This window comes from Enhydra lutris, unplaced genomic scaffold, assembly GCF_002288905.1.
Source record: "Enhydra lutris kenyoni isolate GAN:26980312 unplaced genomic scaffold, ASM228890v2 scaffoldscaffold30, whole genome shotgun sequence".
In the NCBI taxonomy this organism is placed as follows: Eukaryota; Metazoa; Chordata; class Mammalia; order Carnivora; family Mustelidae; genus Enhydra; species Enhydra lutris.
In genome coordinates this window covers 4,971,267-4,987,245 of record NW_019154114.1, presented here as the reverse complement: position 1 = coordinate 4,987,245, position 15,979 = coordinate 4,971,267, and the positions used below count along the sequence as shown (strand labels likewise).

Genomic DNA, 15,979 nt, shown 5'->3' with positions numbered 1-15,979 from the left:
CTCTCCTGGTTGTTGTAGAATGGGTAGAAAGGAAGATGGGAGAGCACAGGCTTGGGAATCACTGGGAACTGAGTTCAAGTCCTGACCCTGCCAACTGTTAGTCATAGCCCCAGTGTACCATGCACAGGGGAATGCCCTGGGCAGCCAGGGGGGCCCAGGAAATCTTGGGCAGGGGTGAAGAGGGATATTACTAACCTAGAGTCTAAAAATGAGGTTCTTGGGGCGCCTGGGTGGCTCAGTGGGTTAAGCCGCTGCCTTCGGCTCAGGTCATGATCCCAGGGTCCTGGGATCGAGTCCCGTGTTGGGCTCTCTGCTCAGCAGGGAGCCTGCTTCCCTTCCTCTCTCTCTGCCTGCCTCTCTGCCTACTTGTGATCTCTGTCAAATAAATAAATAAATAAATCTTTAAAAAAAATAAAAATAAAAATGAGGTTCTTAATCTAGGGAGGGTACATCAGAGTTACCTAGCAAGCCTTTTCAAAAGACTAATACTCCTTCCCAGCCACTATCCACCCCAAGGATATTACAGAATTTCAACTGATAGAATCCTTATCATTATTATTATTGTAATAAGATATATATAACATAAAATTTTCCATTTTAAACATTTCTAAGTGTATAACTCAGTAGCATTAATTACATTTGCAATGTTATACAACCATCACCATCACCAGCACCTATTTCTAAAATTTTTCATCACCCCAAACAAGTATCTTTATTTTGAAAAAATTCTGCAGGCAGTCCTGAAATGTTCCCACAGACAAGAACCATGGACCTAAAACACCAGCCTGGAAAAACTCACAAAGTTCTCAGCCAGGTCACCCAGTCTGCCAGCCAAGTTTGAACATGTATCTAATCCAGTTCACTACTCTTGGGTCCCATCTGGCTTTGTCGTGGAAGCCTGCAACCTCCTTGAGGCAAACCCCATTCACAAGTCCAACCGGGCCCATCCAGCCACTCTCCACCAAATGGAAAAGGAATGGAATGAACTGAGCAGTGTAACTCTGCTGCCTCATGTACAAAATGTGCCTTATCCAAAGAGGGGCCGTGGAGAAGACCGAGCCAACAGTATGGGAGGGAGAAGCCAGGAGGCTGGAGGACAGGGTTAACAAAAATGTCTGTGGGCACATGTTGTAAAGCCAAACCATCTCACACTGGGGCCCTCTCCCCAAGTGTGGTGATGAATTTAACATCCACAGTTGTCCAAATCCACTCCATCCCACACAGAGGTGTCTGACTAGAGGTTCCTAAGCCCAGACATCTACTGATGAGACACTTATAAATGACACCCAGGCACCCTAAAACTGAGATACCATCAAGAGGGGACAACTGATAACCGGGGTAGGGGCCACAAAACCATGGCTCCAGCCTTAGCTCCGCCTGCTACTTATTTGCTACATACTCTTGAGCAAATTGCTTTTATCTCTCTGTGCTTTAGTTTTATTATTCTTGATCAAACAGACATTAACAAATGTCTCCCCTGTCTATGTCAAGGGGTTGGAGGAACAAATTGAATATACACAGATATATCTACTTGTACCTATCTGCACATGGGAAAAATGGAAAGGCAGCAAGGCCGTCAACACACTGGTCTTCCTAGATCCCAAAGACAGCAGGGCTGGAGGAGTACACACGGTCGAGCTGCTGCAGGGCAGCCAGCACAGATACGGGCAGCTTCTGTTTACTGGCGCGTTAGTCCATGCTGCTCTAGCCTGTGGGAGCCACTAGGAGGCTTAAAGCCCAGAGAGGGGGGTAGGAATGGAGAATGAAAACAAAGGAGCTAAGAGGAGCAACAAACAGAAAGCTGATGGACTGAGAAAGAAGTAAAAGGTATGTATGGTGTAGCAGAAAATGTCACACAGGCCCTGGCAGCTCCCAACACGGGTGGCAAAGGCCAACCTGTCTGCAGGGCCTCATAAACCTGGCCTTTGGAATTGCCAAGGGAAGGGGACCAGAGGTGACCAAGTACAGCTTGCCTCACATGACACTGGCCTGATGGCTCTCAAAGGCTGCTGGCAGACTCTACCAGAAGGGAGGAAACCCACTATTGCAAGCCCCCTGGGAGAGGCCATCCCCACCCCCAACGCCACTGAGTCCGTCCACAGTCCACACGTAGCCTGGAGTATGCTCTCATGATCTTCTCAGAAGGGACACAGGCTACACGGAGGAGGTTCTAAATGCTCCTCAAGGCCCCGGCTCTCAGTCCACATGTTCCTAAGCCCTGGACTTTTGAGTAACTCCAAGGCTGCTGTATGCTCACTCAGGGGTTCCCAAAGCTGGCTGTATGTCACAGTGACTGGGAAGCCTTTCGAAAATTTCCCAGACTCCGGGGGCACCTGGCTGACTCAGTCAGTAGAGCATGCAACTCTGAATCTCAGGGTCATGAGTTCAAGCCTCGCGGTGGGCACAGAGCATACTTTAAAATAAAAGGTGGGGGTGGTGCCTGGGTGGTGCAGTTAGTTAGCAACCAACTCTTGGTTTCAGTTCAGGTCATGATCTCGGGGTTGTTAGATCAAGCCCTGTATTGCTCCGCACTCAGCGGAGTGTGTCTGCTTCAGATTCTCTCTCTCTCCCTCTGCCCCTCCCGCCCATGCGCTCTCTCTCAAATAAATAAATCTTTTTTTTTTAAAGATTTTATTTATTTATTTGACAGAGATCACAAAGAGGCAGAGAGGCAGGCAGAGAGAGAGAGAGGGGGAAGCAGGCCCCCTGCTGAGCAGAGAGCCCGATGTGGGGCTCGATCCCAGAACCCTGGGATCATGACCTGAGCTGAAGGCAGAGGCTTTAACCCACTGAGCCACCCAGGTGCCCCAGTAAATCTTTTTTTTAAAGATTTTTTTAATTAATTAATTAATTTATTTATTTGACAGAGAGAGAGATCACAAGTAGGCAGAGAGGCAGGCAGAGAGAGAGGGAGAAGTAGGCTCGCCGCTGAGCAGAGAGCCCGATGTGGGGCTCGATCCCAGGACCCTGAGATCATGACCCGAGCCGAAGGCAGAGGCTTTAACCCACTGAGCCACCCAGGCGCCCCAAAGATTTTTTTCTTTTTATTTGACACAGAGAGAGTGAGTGAGGGGGAGAGAACACAGGCAGAAGGAGAGGGAGAAACAGACTCTCCACTGAACAAGGAGCCTAATGCGGGGCTTGATCCGTGCCTCTCAAATAAATACATCTTAAAAAACTTAAAAAAAAAAAAAATTTCCAGGTGGATTAACTGATTCACTAAATCTTGGGGGGAGGGGCGGCAGCAGGAGGGTGGATGTGTTCCAGACGACTCTAGTTCCCAGGCATGTTTAAGGACCTCTGCTTTCACTTCTGCAGGACTTACCTTCTCAATCTTGTCAGGGTCTGATAGCAGAGCAGCTCCCATTCCTCCCTAAGGAAAAGCACACAGAGGGTCTTCTTATAGCTGGAGGAGGGTGCTCCCTTCCCCATAGTATGGCAATGTGGTGTGGCAAGCGGGCACCACCCCAGCACTCACAGCCAAGTTTCACTGGCAATCAGCACTTCCAGTCAAGCAGGAGGAAGCAGCATCCAGGCCCATAATGTCAGAGATCAGAGTTGGATGAATTCTAAAAGTCATCACTCTGATCCTCTTTGCAAAACCCACAGATCCATCTACAAGTGGGTGCTACAAAAATTGTTTCTCAGGAGTGCCCATTCTCTCCCCAGGGTCTTAGAGTCTTAATAAACTAAACCCCACAATATGGCAAGCCCTTACGAAGGCAATGAATCCTTTTCCCTTTGGAATGAGATTGAGTACACCTTTGTCCTATCCTCCCAACACTTGTTTTGGTACCATCACTGCCAGCAAAGGCACTTAGAGGAACATAACTGGCAAATCTTGGCCAGGCTCTTCTTCCCTACCAGCAACAATGCTCCAGACCAATGTCAAGCTCTAGCAAAAGCCCCAGCTAGTGGAAACCAACAACCGAAGGAGCCACTTAAATCTTGACCTTAACAACAGTAGCTGCCTCTTGATGGTGGGATTATTGATGACTAGTCCTTTTTTTTATGCTTCCACCAAGTTCTGGACAACGGTATGAACTACTTTAATAGTCGGGAAAAGGGAGGACCTTCCCAAAGATGAACCCATTAAAAAATGAGGTAAAGGGAGAAAAACAAATCCAATAAATAAATCCTTTGTCAGTACATAGACTGCGTACTAATGAAAGCTCACAGGATGTGCTCAAAAGTTTGACGTTCACTTATTACAGCTTAATTTCATTTTTAAGGATGACAGATTAGAATCAGAGAACCCAGAACCACCGCAGACTTGGCCAGCCGGAGCCTGAATGTCAGAGGAAACTGGGAAGGCAGAGCCCTGGCCCACCTTGGCTACAGATGCAAACCTCAGAAGCCTTAAGGAGGCCCCAGCCACTCACCCTGGCTCCATCCGTCCACCTCACACATAGTCACAGCCTTTCCTTCTGGAATCACAGGATCTAAAATCTAGGCCTTCCACAACAATGGCTTTGTCAATTTGTATTTCCTCCCTTCCTTCCTTCCTTCCTTCCTATTTAACTTATTTGCTTTTTTGAATACGTAACACATTAAAAATGTTAAAGGTTCAAAAGGGTAAAAAGTTAGAACTCTCCTTCCCTGAGAAATAGAAAACTTTTCAATTTATACCTTTTATAAGGCTTCAGTTTTTGAACCATGAGAAGAGAAGAGAGTGGCTCTTCACAGGCTATGTACTGGTATAGCATACTGGTAGTATCTGTTCTGACTGGTCGGGGCCAGTGCCGTGCCAGATATTAGCTATTTTGAGGAGCACCCCTACAGTGGGAATTTATTCCTTATGCCAAACCAAATAAAAACTTGGTTTCCTTCCCCAGGGAAAACCAGTGTCACTAGCTTCTTGTGTATCTTTCCAAATATATTCTATGAAGAGAAATATAAACATATGGAAACATCCATCCCTCATCCTTCATATATAAATGGTGGTATATGGTATCTAATTTGGCTCCTTGCTTTTCCATTCCACAATGTATCAGGGAGATTAATTAAGCCAATAATTTAAACTCTGTTCCTTACATATCTCAGAAGCACAAAGGAGTCATTAGAAGACGGCAAAACAAGGTCCCAAGTTTTCCACTCCTCATCGACAATTTCAAACCTCCGTAATTCCTTGAAATAACCGTCTACAAGGCCCTGTGGTTTTCAAGTATCCAAAAAGCCTTCGCTTCAAGTAATCTTTTGCCTCCTGGCCTAAAGCCAAAGTCCCCAAGCCGCGTAACTCCAGGGAGCAGAGGGGCTGACTCTGGGCAGTGGACCCAAGGGGACACCTGCTATGTCTACACTGCAGACCCTGACCGCACATCCTGTGATAAACTCAGCGGCAGCCCCACAGGACTCCTTCTGGTGCCTCACATGCAGCCAACCCGAAGCTGTCCTTGTTATCTGCCCCAAACACATTCTTCCTCCAGCAGTCCCAATCACGTTGAAGACAAACTGTCCTCCTGGCTGCTGTGCTGGTCTTTCCTCCCTCTACCCAAACACTCACCCCACCTCCCCACACCCAGTCTAGTCAGCTGCCACCCAAGTCCCCATCAAATGCTGCCCCAGCTTCACTTCTCCTCTCAGCATCCTTGGTCTCCGCTACAGACCCAGGATACTCATCTCCTAAATACATGTCCCTACCCCTAGCCCATTTCCACTCGAATCTACCAGACCTGGCTTTCAAATTAGTATTTCTATCACAGAATATATTTGGAAAGACTAGTCTAGTTTCCCCTGGGGAAGGAAACTAAGTTTCTGATCACATGGCTTCTCTGTTCCAAAAGGCTAGAAATATCAGAATTCCAAGTTCAGGGGCGCCTGGGTGGCTCAGTGGGTTAAAGCCTCTGCCTTTGGCTCAGGTCATGATCTCAGGGTCCTGGGATCAAGCCCCGCATCGGGATCTCTGCTCAGCAGGGAGCCTGCTTCCCCCTCTCTCTCTGCCTGCCTCTCTGCCTACTTGTGATCTCTGTCAAATAAATAAATAAAATCTTAAAAAAGAAAAAAAAAAAGAAGTCCAAGTTCAGCTAATCTGGCCCTAACCAAGATTTTCAATCCTGTGCTCCTCTGCTTCCTCTTTGTATTCTACTCCCCAACTCTCAAGTCAAATCAAAGTTCTCTGCCTGTACCACATCCTGGCCTTGCCGGGGCCCTGCTCATCCACTCCCTCTGCCTGCAGGGTCCCAGATCATATCAAGGACCACATTTCCCTAGAAGATATTCCGTTTAAGGGCTGCCTTTCCACTCCTTTTTCCAAGCTGCCCCAGCACTCTGCTCTGATCTTCTGATAATGACAAAGGGAACACAAGCATTGCATTCTCTATTTTTTTAAAAGTACATCTGGGTTTTATTCAAGAAAAAAACAAAGGCCTGTTCATAATTTTTTCTTTTAACATTTACATCATTAATTACTCAGGCATGAGTGCTTTGTGTTTATTTAGGTATGTATGTGTATGCAAATAAAATTTTTCCTGAACCATTTACAGGTAAGTCACATTGCATCATAGCCCTTTACAAGTATTTGTGTGTATTTTCTAAAAATTCAGGTATTCTTGAGCACCTGGCTGGCTTAGTCAGTAGAGCGTGTGATTCCAATCTCAGGGTTATGAGTTTGAGCCCCACATTGGGTGTAGAGATTACTTAAAAATAAAATCTTTAGGGGGGCGCCTGGGTGGCTCAGTGGGTTAAAGCCTCTGCCTTCGGCTCAGGTCATGATCCCAGAGTCCTGGGATCGAGCCCTGCATCGGGCTCTCTGCTCAGCGGGGAGCCTGCTTCCTCTCTCTCTCTGCCTGCCTCTCTGCCTCCTTGTGATCTCTGTCTGTCAAAAAAATAAATAAAATATAAAAAAAAATAAAAAATAAAAAAAAAATAAAATCTTTAGGGACAGGGTGCCTGGGTAGCTTAGTCGGTTAAGTGTCTGACTCTTGATTTCAGCTTGGGTTATGATCTCAGGGTCATGGGATCAAGCCCCACACTGGCTCCACGCTCAGCAGGGTCTGCTTAATATTCTCCTCTCCCTCTCCTCTTCCCCTTCCCCCTATACATTTTTTCTCACTCTCTTCCTCTAAAATAAATAGATAAATTCTAAAAAAAAAAAAAAATCTTTAGGAGCACCTGGGTGGCTCAGTTGGTTGAACATCCGACTCTTGATTTGGACTAAGGTCATAATCTTAGGGTTGTGAGATCGAGCCCATGTTAGGCTCTCCACTGGGCATGGAAACTGCTTAGGATTCGCTCTCTCCCTCTGCTACACCTCCCCCTCCCCCGCTCTCTTTCTCTAAAAAAAATACTAAAAATAAAAAAAAAATCTTTATTTTAGTTTATTTATTTATTTATTTAAGTGTGCACATGGAAGCAGGGGTGGGGGATGGGGGTAGTGAGCAGAGAAAAAAGCACACTCCCTGCTGAGCAGGGAGCCGATATGGGACTTGATCCCAGGACCCAGGGATCATGACCTGAGCTGAAGGCAGATGTTTAAATGACTGAGCCACCCAGGTGCCCCTAAAAAAAAAAAGTCTTAAAAAAAAAAAAAAAGAATAGAGATAGTCTAACAAAACCATAGAAGAATTATCAACTTCAAAAGTTATACTGATACAATATTTTTAGCTAATCTGCTATGGTCCATAATCCAATTTTGGCAGTGGACCTAAGAATATCCTTTTGAGCATTTTCTCCATCTAGTATAGGATTTAGTCCAGCGTCAGGTAACGTCTTGTTAGTTGCCTTTACTCTGTACCCTACGTTTGTAAGGCATATAAGGAAATCAGTTTACCTTGGTGGAATACTCTTTTGGACAGCCCATGTTTACATCAATACCAGCCACATCATTTTCCCTGGGAAAACATGAAGTAGGAAAGATAATAAAGATCCAACTTTAGGAGAGAATTTAGAGTCAAAGGCATGGATCTGTGCTCATGAACCTCTTACATTGCCCTGGCCCTTTTAAATATACCAACCCTCAGTGACAGAAGGTGAAAAAACTGGTCTCTGAAAGGTACAACTGCCTTCCCCAAGAAGAGTTGAAGAGGAAGGGCATATTGTGTGCAAATATCTACAAAGGATTAGTTGTAGAGGACTTTGCTACTTGGGAATTATATCAGATAATCCAAATACTGAGGGACAGCCCCACTGAACTTGATCGCAGAGTTCCAGTTCTGACTGGGGTATTAAAAGCCATTTGTCAACACACAGAAGTGACAGGAGTACAAGAGCACCTTCCCAGACCACTGGCTCTAGTAGAAGCTACAGGAGTGCCTTTGCTTGCTGGGCTGCACAGCTGGCTTACTCGAAACAATTTTCAGATATGGAAAGGACCGTTAGCTCATCTTCTGGTGTGTATACAGTTAACAGTCTGTAGCTAATGCCTGAATTCCTTTCCAGCACTAATGTAATTAATAGCTAACATTAATCACTCACTACATGCCACATACTGTGAAGACATTTACGTGCATTATCTCACTTACCGTCACCTATAATGCCAGAGGTAGGTAGTACTACTAGTCTCATTTCCTAGATAAGGAAACTAAGTTCTCCTAGTTGAAGTATGGTTAGTAACTTATGTAAGGTCACTCAGCAAGCAGCAACCCAGAAATCCAACTCCAAAGCCCATCTCCCTAACCGTAGTACTCTCCTGCCTTCGTTAATTTAGGGAGCAATAACCCTTATCTACACTTCATGAATAAACACTAAAAAAGAGTGGCCTGAACAGAGATTATCTGGGATGTGGGTACAATGGGTACATGAGTCCCAGGCCAGCCCTCAGATGCCAAAACAGAGGAAAAAAAAACCAGACACTCTTAACCTGGAAAGAGAAGGTAGAGCACTAAGAAACATAAGGTGCTCGCCTCCAAGGTCACCAGAAATAGCAAAGCTCCACAACCCACAGGAGAGGCAAAGGCAGTCCCAACAAGGGAAGAACTTACACAAGTCTGGCCACAGCAAGGGCTCGCTCTGCATCTGAAGTCCCCTGGGAACAAAAGAGGCTCCATCAGGCACCATCCCTGACACAGGTATAGAGCACAGATGCACAAACACCTCTATGCACACCATGTACGTGTGAGCACATGCACACGGACTTCAGCAAGTACAGTCTGGCTGGCATTCTTCTATTCAACAGCCAGCCCACTGAACTAGCTCACTGTCAGAGGTGAAAATTGAACCTGGAAGGCCTAAAAAACATCCTTGGTGCTGTGATTACTTCCTAACATACAAAAAGAGCTGACAAAATTTTAGAGTGAACATTCATTCCTAAACTCACCACTTATATGCTAAAATCAACATTTTGTTATATTCGCTTTATCATATGTCTACCCATTGTTATTACCATTTTTTAAAAAACGTAAATATCATGCAGAACCTATTTCTGAAAAAGTACTAAGAAATGCCCAAAGTGAGAGAAGAGCACTATAGAGTCATTACAAGCCTAATGTAAATTAACTGCTCTTGAGGAAACCTAGTTTTCTATGGGAAATATACAGACTGTACAAAAACAAAGAACATGAACTGAATAACCAGTTTTATTGGGTTAAAAATATAGAAGTCATGCCAAACAGACAATTCCTACAACAAAGGGAGTTATATTTGACCCCGGAGGCATGTCACAGGGTGCCGGAGCTTGATTTCCTTTAACGGTCTCCGACAGTGTGAACACTCATGAATGACTCTTTGGAAAACATTAAAGAAGAGTCTCAGGGAACCACCACTATGCAACGGAGCCCAGGCACTGAAGGATGAGTAACCCTTGAGAGGACACTCAGCCCCCAGGGATCTCATACCATCTGGAAGACAACCCGGCTCTGTTCTCTTTCGCAGGTGCGGAAGACTACCCGATCATCAGGGGCGACAAAGTCCACTGTGCTGAGCACCTCTGCAAGAAAACACAGACACGCCGGGCCACCCCATGAAGAAGCGAGTTCAACCTAGCCCTAATCCCTGCAAGAAAACACAGCAAAAATATCACTTTGAAGGGGAAAAAGGGATGCTGGAAGTAACAATTCTTGAAAGAAGCCAGTGTGCACGTGGAGGTCTCCGAGGTGCGGGGGATGTCCTAGTCCCTGACTGAGGTGACAGGAGTTACAGGCTGGTTGCTTTACAGTTATCTGTCACACTGCATGCTTGTGTTTTATGCATTTCCCTGGAGCAGTGTTTATATTGCATAATTTTTAAAACGCTGTAAAAAAATGTCCATATGTGGAACCTTGTCTGTGTTTCAGATTCGGCCCAAATTTTCCCACAGGTCACTCTGAAGTTGAGGAAAGTTGCTGTTTCTTAATTAATTACCATGTGCTGGGGACTGCAAGTGCAGATTCCTCCATCACAGTCAACCCTCACTATGTGCACTTATGTACTTGCAAATTTGCCTGCTTGCCAAAACGTATCTGTAACCCCAAAATCAACATCACGGCATTTTCGTGGTCATTCACAGACATACACAGAACTACAAAAAAAGTCAGTCACCTGATGCATGCCTTCCCAGCTGAAGTCAAACAAGGCGAGGCTCTACCTTCTTGTTTCAGCTCTCACACTGTAAATAAGTGTCCATATGATAGTCTATTTAATGTCTTTTTTTTTTTTTTTTTTTTTTTTGCATTTGCTTTTGTTGCTCTCACTGTTGAAAATGGCTGCAAGCACAGAGCCAAAGTGCTATCTAGGGCTCCTAAGCGCAAGAAGGGTGGGAGGTGCCTTAGGGAGAAAATTCACGTTAAACAACCTTTATTCAAACGTGAAATTAGAGTACTGCTGGCTGTGAGTTCAAAGTTTAAATAGAAACACACACAAAACAAGGCTATGTACTGATCTGTTAGTGACAATGTTATGACCCGAGGCTCACTCGTATTTCCCCTGAGGGCAACGGTGCGAAGCCTGCTTCCCCTCTCCCCCACCTCTTGCTTGTGTTCCCTCTCTTGCTGTCTCTCTCTCTCTCTGTAAAATAAATAAATAAAATCTTTAGGGGCACCTAGGTGGCTCAGTGGGTTAAAGCCTCGGCCTTCGGCTCAGGTCATGATCCCAGGGTCCCTGCTCAGCAGGGAGCCTGCTTCCTCCTCTCTCTCTGCCTGCCTCTCTGCCTACTTGTGATCGCTGTCTGTCAAATAAATAAATAAAATCTTAAAAAAAAAAGTAAGGGGCAAAATATGCAGAGCATGATCCCAAGGAAGGGCATATACAGAAACATGCTCTTTTTTTATATATGTGCTTTACTAAACATGTAAAAATCATGTATTATTCCTCTTAGTGATTACCTCTTCAAATACGAGATGGGGGGGATTGGTATCTTCTAGGTTCTATGGGTCTGTAAAAATGATCTTCTCTTAACAAAAAATATAAATCTAAAACAATTAAAGACAAAATTGAGTGATAACTTCTGGTGAACTGATATTAAGATTTCACAAATGTGTATACATTTCAAAAACCTCAAACAACACCACAACTCTAAGCAAAACAGAATCAGCCTCATCAATAAAGCAGAAGCAAAACCACAATTTAGCGCAACCATTTCTATTGCAAAGTACTTACATGCACCTTATCTTACTGATTCTCACTCCAATTCTATGATTTAAGTAAAGCAGGGGTTTTGATTTTCATTTTACAGTTGAAGAAATGGAGGCAGAGAAGTCATATGATTGCCCAAAGTCTAGCCCAAAGCTAGAGAGTGGCAGAACCAAGAACAATGCTGAAGCCACCCTGACCCCAAGGCTTTTAAGGCCACTTCTCTACTATGAAACCCGTTAATTTCTAAGCCTGCAAGCCTGTGGGTGGAAGGTATTTTCAGCCTATTTCACATCTGGCTTTTTGTCAGAGTCTCTGGATAGTAGTGACTGTTGTCAAGGGAGCACATGATCCACGAAATCACGCAGCCAGACAAGGAGCACACTGAATGGACACAGTCACCCCAGGCAAGGGCAGGGTTGGTTAGTGCTGCTTGGGCCTGACCAGGCGCACACATAATCCTGGGACCAGAACCACACTCACCATTGACAACTCTCTTGCACTGAAGCATCTTGAGGTCAATCAGCTCCTGTGGAGGAATCAGAGGGCACTTGTCAGTGCTGGTCATGTAGGTCCTGGGTATGGGGGAGGGACCAATACTGGGGGTCACTAATGGGGGTGTTGCTTGGCCTATCACCCTACTACAAAAAACAAATCGTGGCTTTGGGGCAATGTAGTGCTGACCTCTCTGCCTAAGCATGGCAAGCGGGAGCCTAAATGAGCTACCCTTGATCAGCTGCTCTTCCCAGGGACCTTGGAGATGTTGGGGGCCTAGAAAGGATGAGCCACTCAGGGACAGACAATAGACCAGATTATGGATACCTGGACACTTTCCTCCCCTACTAGTCTCAGTTCCGGTGTATTCGCCCAAAGAACCTCCTACCTCATCCCTACGCAAAGAGCAGACAGTGATGGGTGCCCAGGAAATGTCCAAGAACAAGAGTGGGACCAGAGAATAAAAGCAGAGGGAGGCAGATTTGAGATCAATTCTATAAAGATTTTTATTTATTTATTTATTTATTTGAGAGAGAGAGAGAGAGAGATAAGGAGAGAAAGCACAGCAGGGTAGGGAGGAGGGGCAGGGGGAGAAGGAAAAGCAGGCTCTATGGGGTCAGATCCCGGGACCTCGGGATCATGACCCAAGCCAAAGGCAGATGCTCAACCTACTTGAGCCTCCCAGGCCCCGAGATCAAGTCTAAAACTCCTGACCTACATGGGTCACACTGTGGAAACAAAAGGGCTGAGCTCTTTTGCTCTGGACATTTTCAAACAGACTTAGGAAAGAAAGGAGAAAGAGGTTTCTTCAAAATCGGGATCATGAAAATGAAGGGAAAGCTCTCCTGAAGGACTGAGATCCTCTGCCTCTTGGGAGGAGACAACTCTACTGCTTTGTTCAGTGACGCCTTCAATAGATGTGTAAGATAAATCACAAGAGCCAGGTACCTGCCACACTCCCCAGAAGCTCATGCCCAGGGGTTCTGCGGGTCCAGAATAGAGGAAGAAACTCTGCCCCCTGGCACGCATGTCCATACTGACTACCTATGAGCCTCAGCAAGTCCCAACTCCAGCCAGGTGGGTACAACAGCCTTTGCTCCCTCACGGAGCATGTAGGGTGAAAGTGGCCAAAGGGCACCTATTGCATCCACGGGGCTCCCCCTAGCAGACTCATCACCCAGGTTAGTACACACCGTAGGTGTTTCTGTGGCTAGTCCATGTTGTGTTCAGGTCATAAGTACCTGACATCCACCAGGTCTGGCCAAACAAATCACCACCACCAAACAGTTATGGATACATGGTTGGCATCTAAACCCCAAGAACTGTGTGATGTCCCAAGGGATGGACACAGCCCAACACAGAGCCCCTGTAGCCAGCGATCATAGTTGCAGGGGCAGGCAAAAAGGCAAGTGGAGAAGTGGGCAGCACTGAGTGCCCTGTGCTCATAAAAAGCAACTCTGTAGCCAGCCTGAAGTTAGGCTGGAAATGAGCAGGGTAAAGCAAGGCAAGCCCTTGCTGGGGCCCCCAGCCATGCCAGCAGTACCTTGCCCTCTTTGGGATTCCCAAACCCCCCTCCGCCAAGTCATTTACTACTTCTTCAAATGCCAGTTATAGATATCCCTATAATATCTTTGCCTTTACACTATGAACCCCTAAGGAGGATCCTGTGTCCACACAAAAAGGTAGGCTTTGAGGCTTTTGAGGCCAGGTAGCCTGGGCCCCAACAGGAGTTGTTAAGGCAAAACAGCCCTTGAAATGTCTTATTCTCTTTTCAGTTTTCCCACCACATCAAAAAAGCCTTTGCGGCCTGGATAACGTCTCACTCATCTTCCAATCATTAGCATCTGGCATGTTGCAAGGGCTGACTCAACTTCTGCCAGAGCCTCTTCAAGACCTTGCCCACAGCAGATGTTCAGCTGCTGAAGTGGAGAAATTAAATTGTCACCAATAAAACCACAAATGTGTCTCCTCACCCACGTACCCTCAACACCACTATAAAATTCATCAATTTTATTCATTTCAGTTAGTTCTGCAGGGATAAAATGGAACCTCATGGTTTTTTTCACTGTATTTCCTTGATTAGTGAAAACAAACATTGTTTTTCCAAGTGCTAGAATTTATGATCCGTGCATCTTCATAGCAAACTGCCTTTTACACCTACACAAGTTGTAGGAAAAAGTCTACTCTTTGTCAAATTAGATATTGAGTTCTTCCATCTTAGTCATCACAAGGATTTTTCTTCTACCACTACTACTTCCTCGGGTTTTTTGTTTTTTTGTTTTACCTACACCCTGGTTTTTTCTTTCTTTTTTTTTTTTAACTTCTTTAAAAGATTTTATTTATTTATTTATTTGAGAGAGAGCGTGCACACCGCGCATGAGAGGGGGAAGGGCAGGGGAGAAGTAGACCCCTTGCTGAGCAGGGAGCCTGATGTGGGACTCAATCCTGGAACTCCAGGATCATGATCTGAGTTGAAGGCAGTCACTCAACCAACTCAACAAACTTCTTTTTCTATTTTTAATTGAAGTATAGTTGACATATAATATGTTACCTTCAAGGGGCACCTGTGTGGCTCAGTGGGTTAAGCCTCTGCCTTCGGCTCAGGTCGTGATCTCAGGGTCCTGGGATCGGGCATCGGGCTCTCTGCTCAGCGGGGAGCCTGCTTCCCCCTCTCTCTCTGCCTGCCTCTCTGCCTACTTGTGATCTCTGTCTGTCAAATAAATAAATAAAATCTTTAAAAAAAAAAATATGTTACCTTCAGGTATACAACACAGTGATTCAACAATTCTACATATTATGCAAAGCTCACCACAAGTTTAGTTACCAGGTGTCACTACACAAAGTTATTACATTATTATTGACTATATTCCCTAAGCTGTACTTTTTAACCCCATGACTTACTTATATTATAACTAGAAGTGTGCACCTCTTAACCTCCTTCACCTACTTCACCCATCCCCCAACCTCCTCCCCCGGTAACCACCAGCTTGTTCTCTGTATTTATGAGGATGTTTCTTTTTGTTGTTGTTTTTGTTTATTTGCTTTGTTTTTTAGATTCCACATGTAGTAATATCATACAGTATTTGTCTTTCTCTGTTGAGTTATTTCACTTAGCTTAATACCCTCTAGGTCTATCCATATTGTCACGACCCTCATTTCTATTATACATAATGTTCTATTTTTATAGAAGAGACCACCTTAACTTTGCCATGAACAGTGCTTTCTACTTTCTAAATAAATCTCCATTATGTATTTAAGGATATAATCTAAATTATTTTTTTCTTCTTTTTAAAATTAATTTAGATTTTAACTTACCTGAAAATTAGGGCCATTTGTAAGTCATTTTTTTTCTTCAAATAACTACCCAATTTTCTGAATAACATTTTATTTTATTTTATTTTAAAGTAGGCTTCATGCCCAGTGTGGGGCTTGAACTCAAAACCCTAAGATCAAGAGTCACATGCTCTCCCAACTAAGCCTACCAGGCACCCCACAACATTTAATTTTAAAATGACTTAGGGATACCTGGGTGGCTCAGTTAGTTAGGCATCCAACTCTTTTTTTTTTTTTTTTTAAGATTTTTTATTTACTTATTTGACAGAGAGAGAGAGAGAAAGATCACAAGTAGGCAGAGCAGCAGGCAGAGAGAGAGGGGGAAGCAGGCTCCCCACCCAGCAGAGAGACTGACGCAGGGCTCGATCCCAGGACCCTGAGATCATGACCTGAGCCAAAGGCAGAGGTTTAACCCACTGAGCCACCCAGGCGCCCCAAGCATCCAACTCTTGATCTCAGCTCCAGTCTTGATCTCAGCTTAGGTATTAATCTCAGGGTCATGAGTTCAGCCCTGAGTTGAGCCCTGCCCAGCATGGAGCCTACTTAAAATAAATAAATAATAAAATGACTTATCATGTACGGGCTTATTCTTTCTTGACTGTCATGTGTTATGTTCCTATATCTGAAATATACTCTGCCACCTTCATCTTCTCCATTCCTCTTGGCTTGT

The 15,979-nt window shown here is 44.9% G+C and overlaps 1 protein-coding gene across 6 annotated transcripts in view; it reads right to left on the bottom strand.

Annotated features, from left to right (window-relative positions):
- The window catches only part of LOC111152984 (dihydrouridine synthase 2), a 51,948-nt gene that overhangs the window by 15,085 nt on the left and 20,884 nt on the right, over positions 1-15,979 (bottom strand). For 5 of the 6 annotated variants that reach the window (XM_022511768.1, XM_022511767.1, XM_022511771.1 and 2 more), the window contains 5 exons: positions 11,965-12,010; positions 9,771-9,862; positions 8,919-8,962; positions 7,769-7,829; positions 3,326-3,373 (listed from right to left, as the gene is read on the bottom strand). In XM_022511768.1, the coding sequence (XP_022367476.1) occupies positions 3,326-3,373; positions 7,769-7,829; positions 8,919-8,962; positions 9,771-9,862; positions 11,965-12,010 (291 nt within the window). Of the gene's footprint in view, positions 1-3,325; positions 3,374-7,768; positions 7,830-8,918; positions 8,963-9,770; positions 9,863-10,452; positions 10,520-11,964; positions 12,015-15,979 lie in introns of those variants that run through there. The other variant, XM_022511772.1, reaches the window with a different exon arrangement.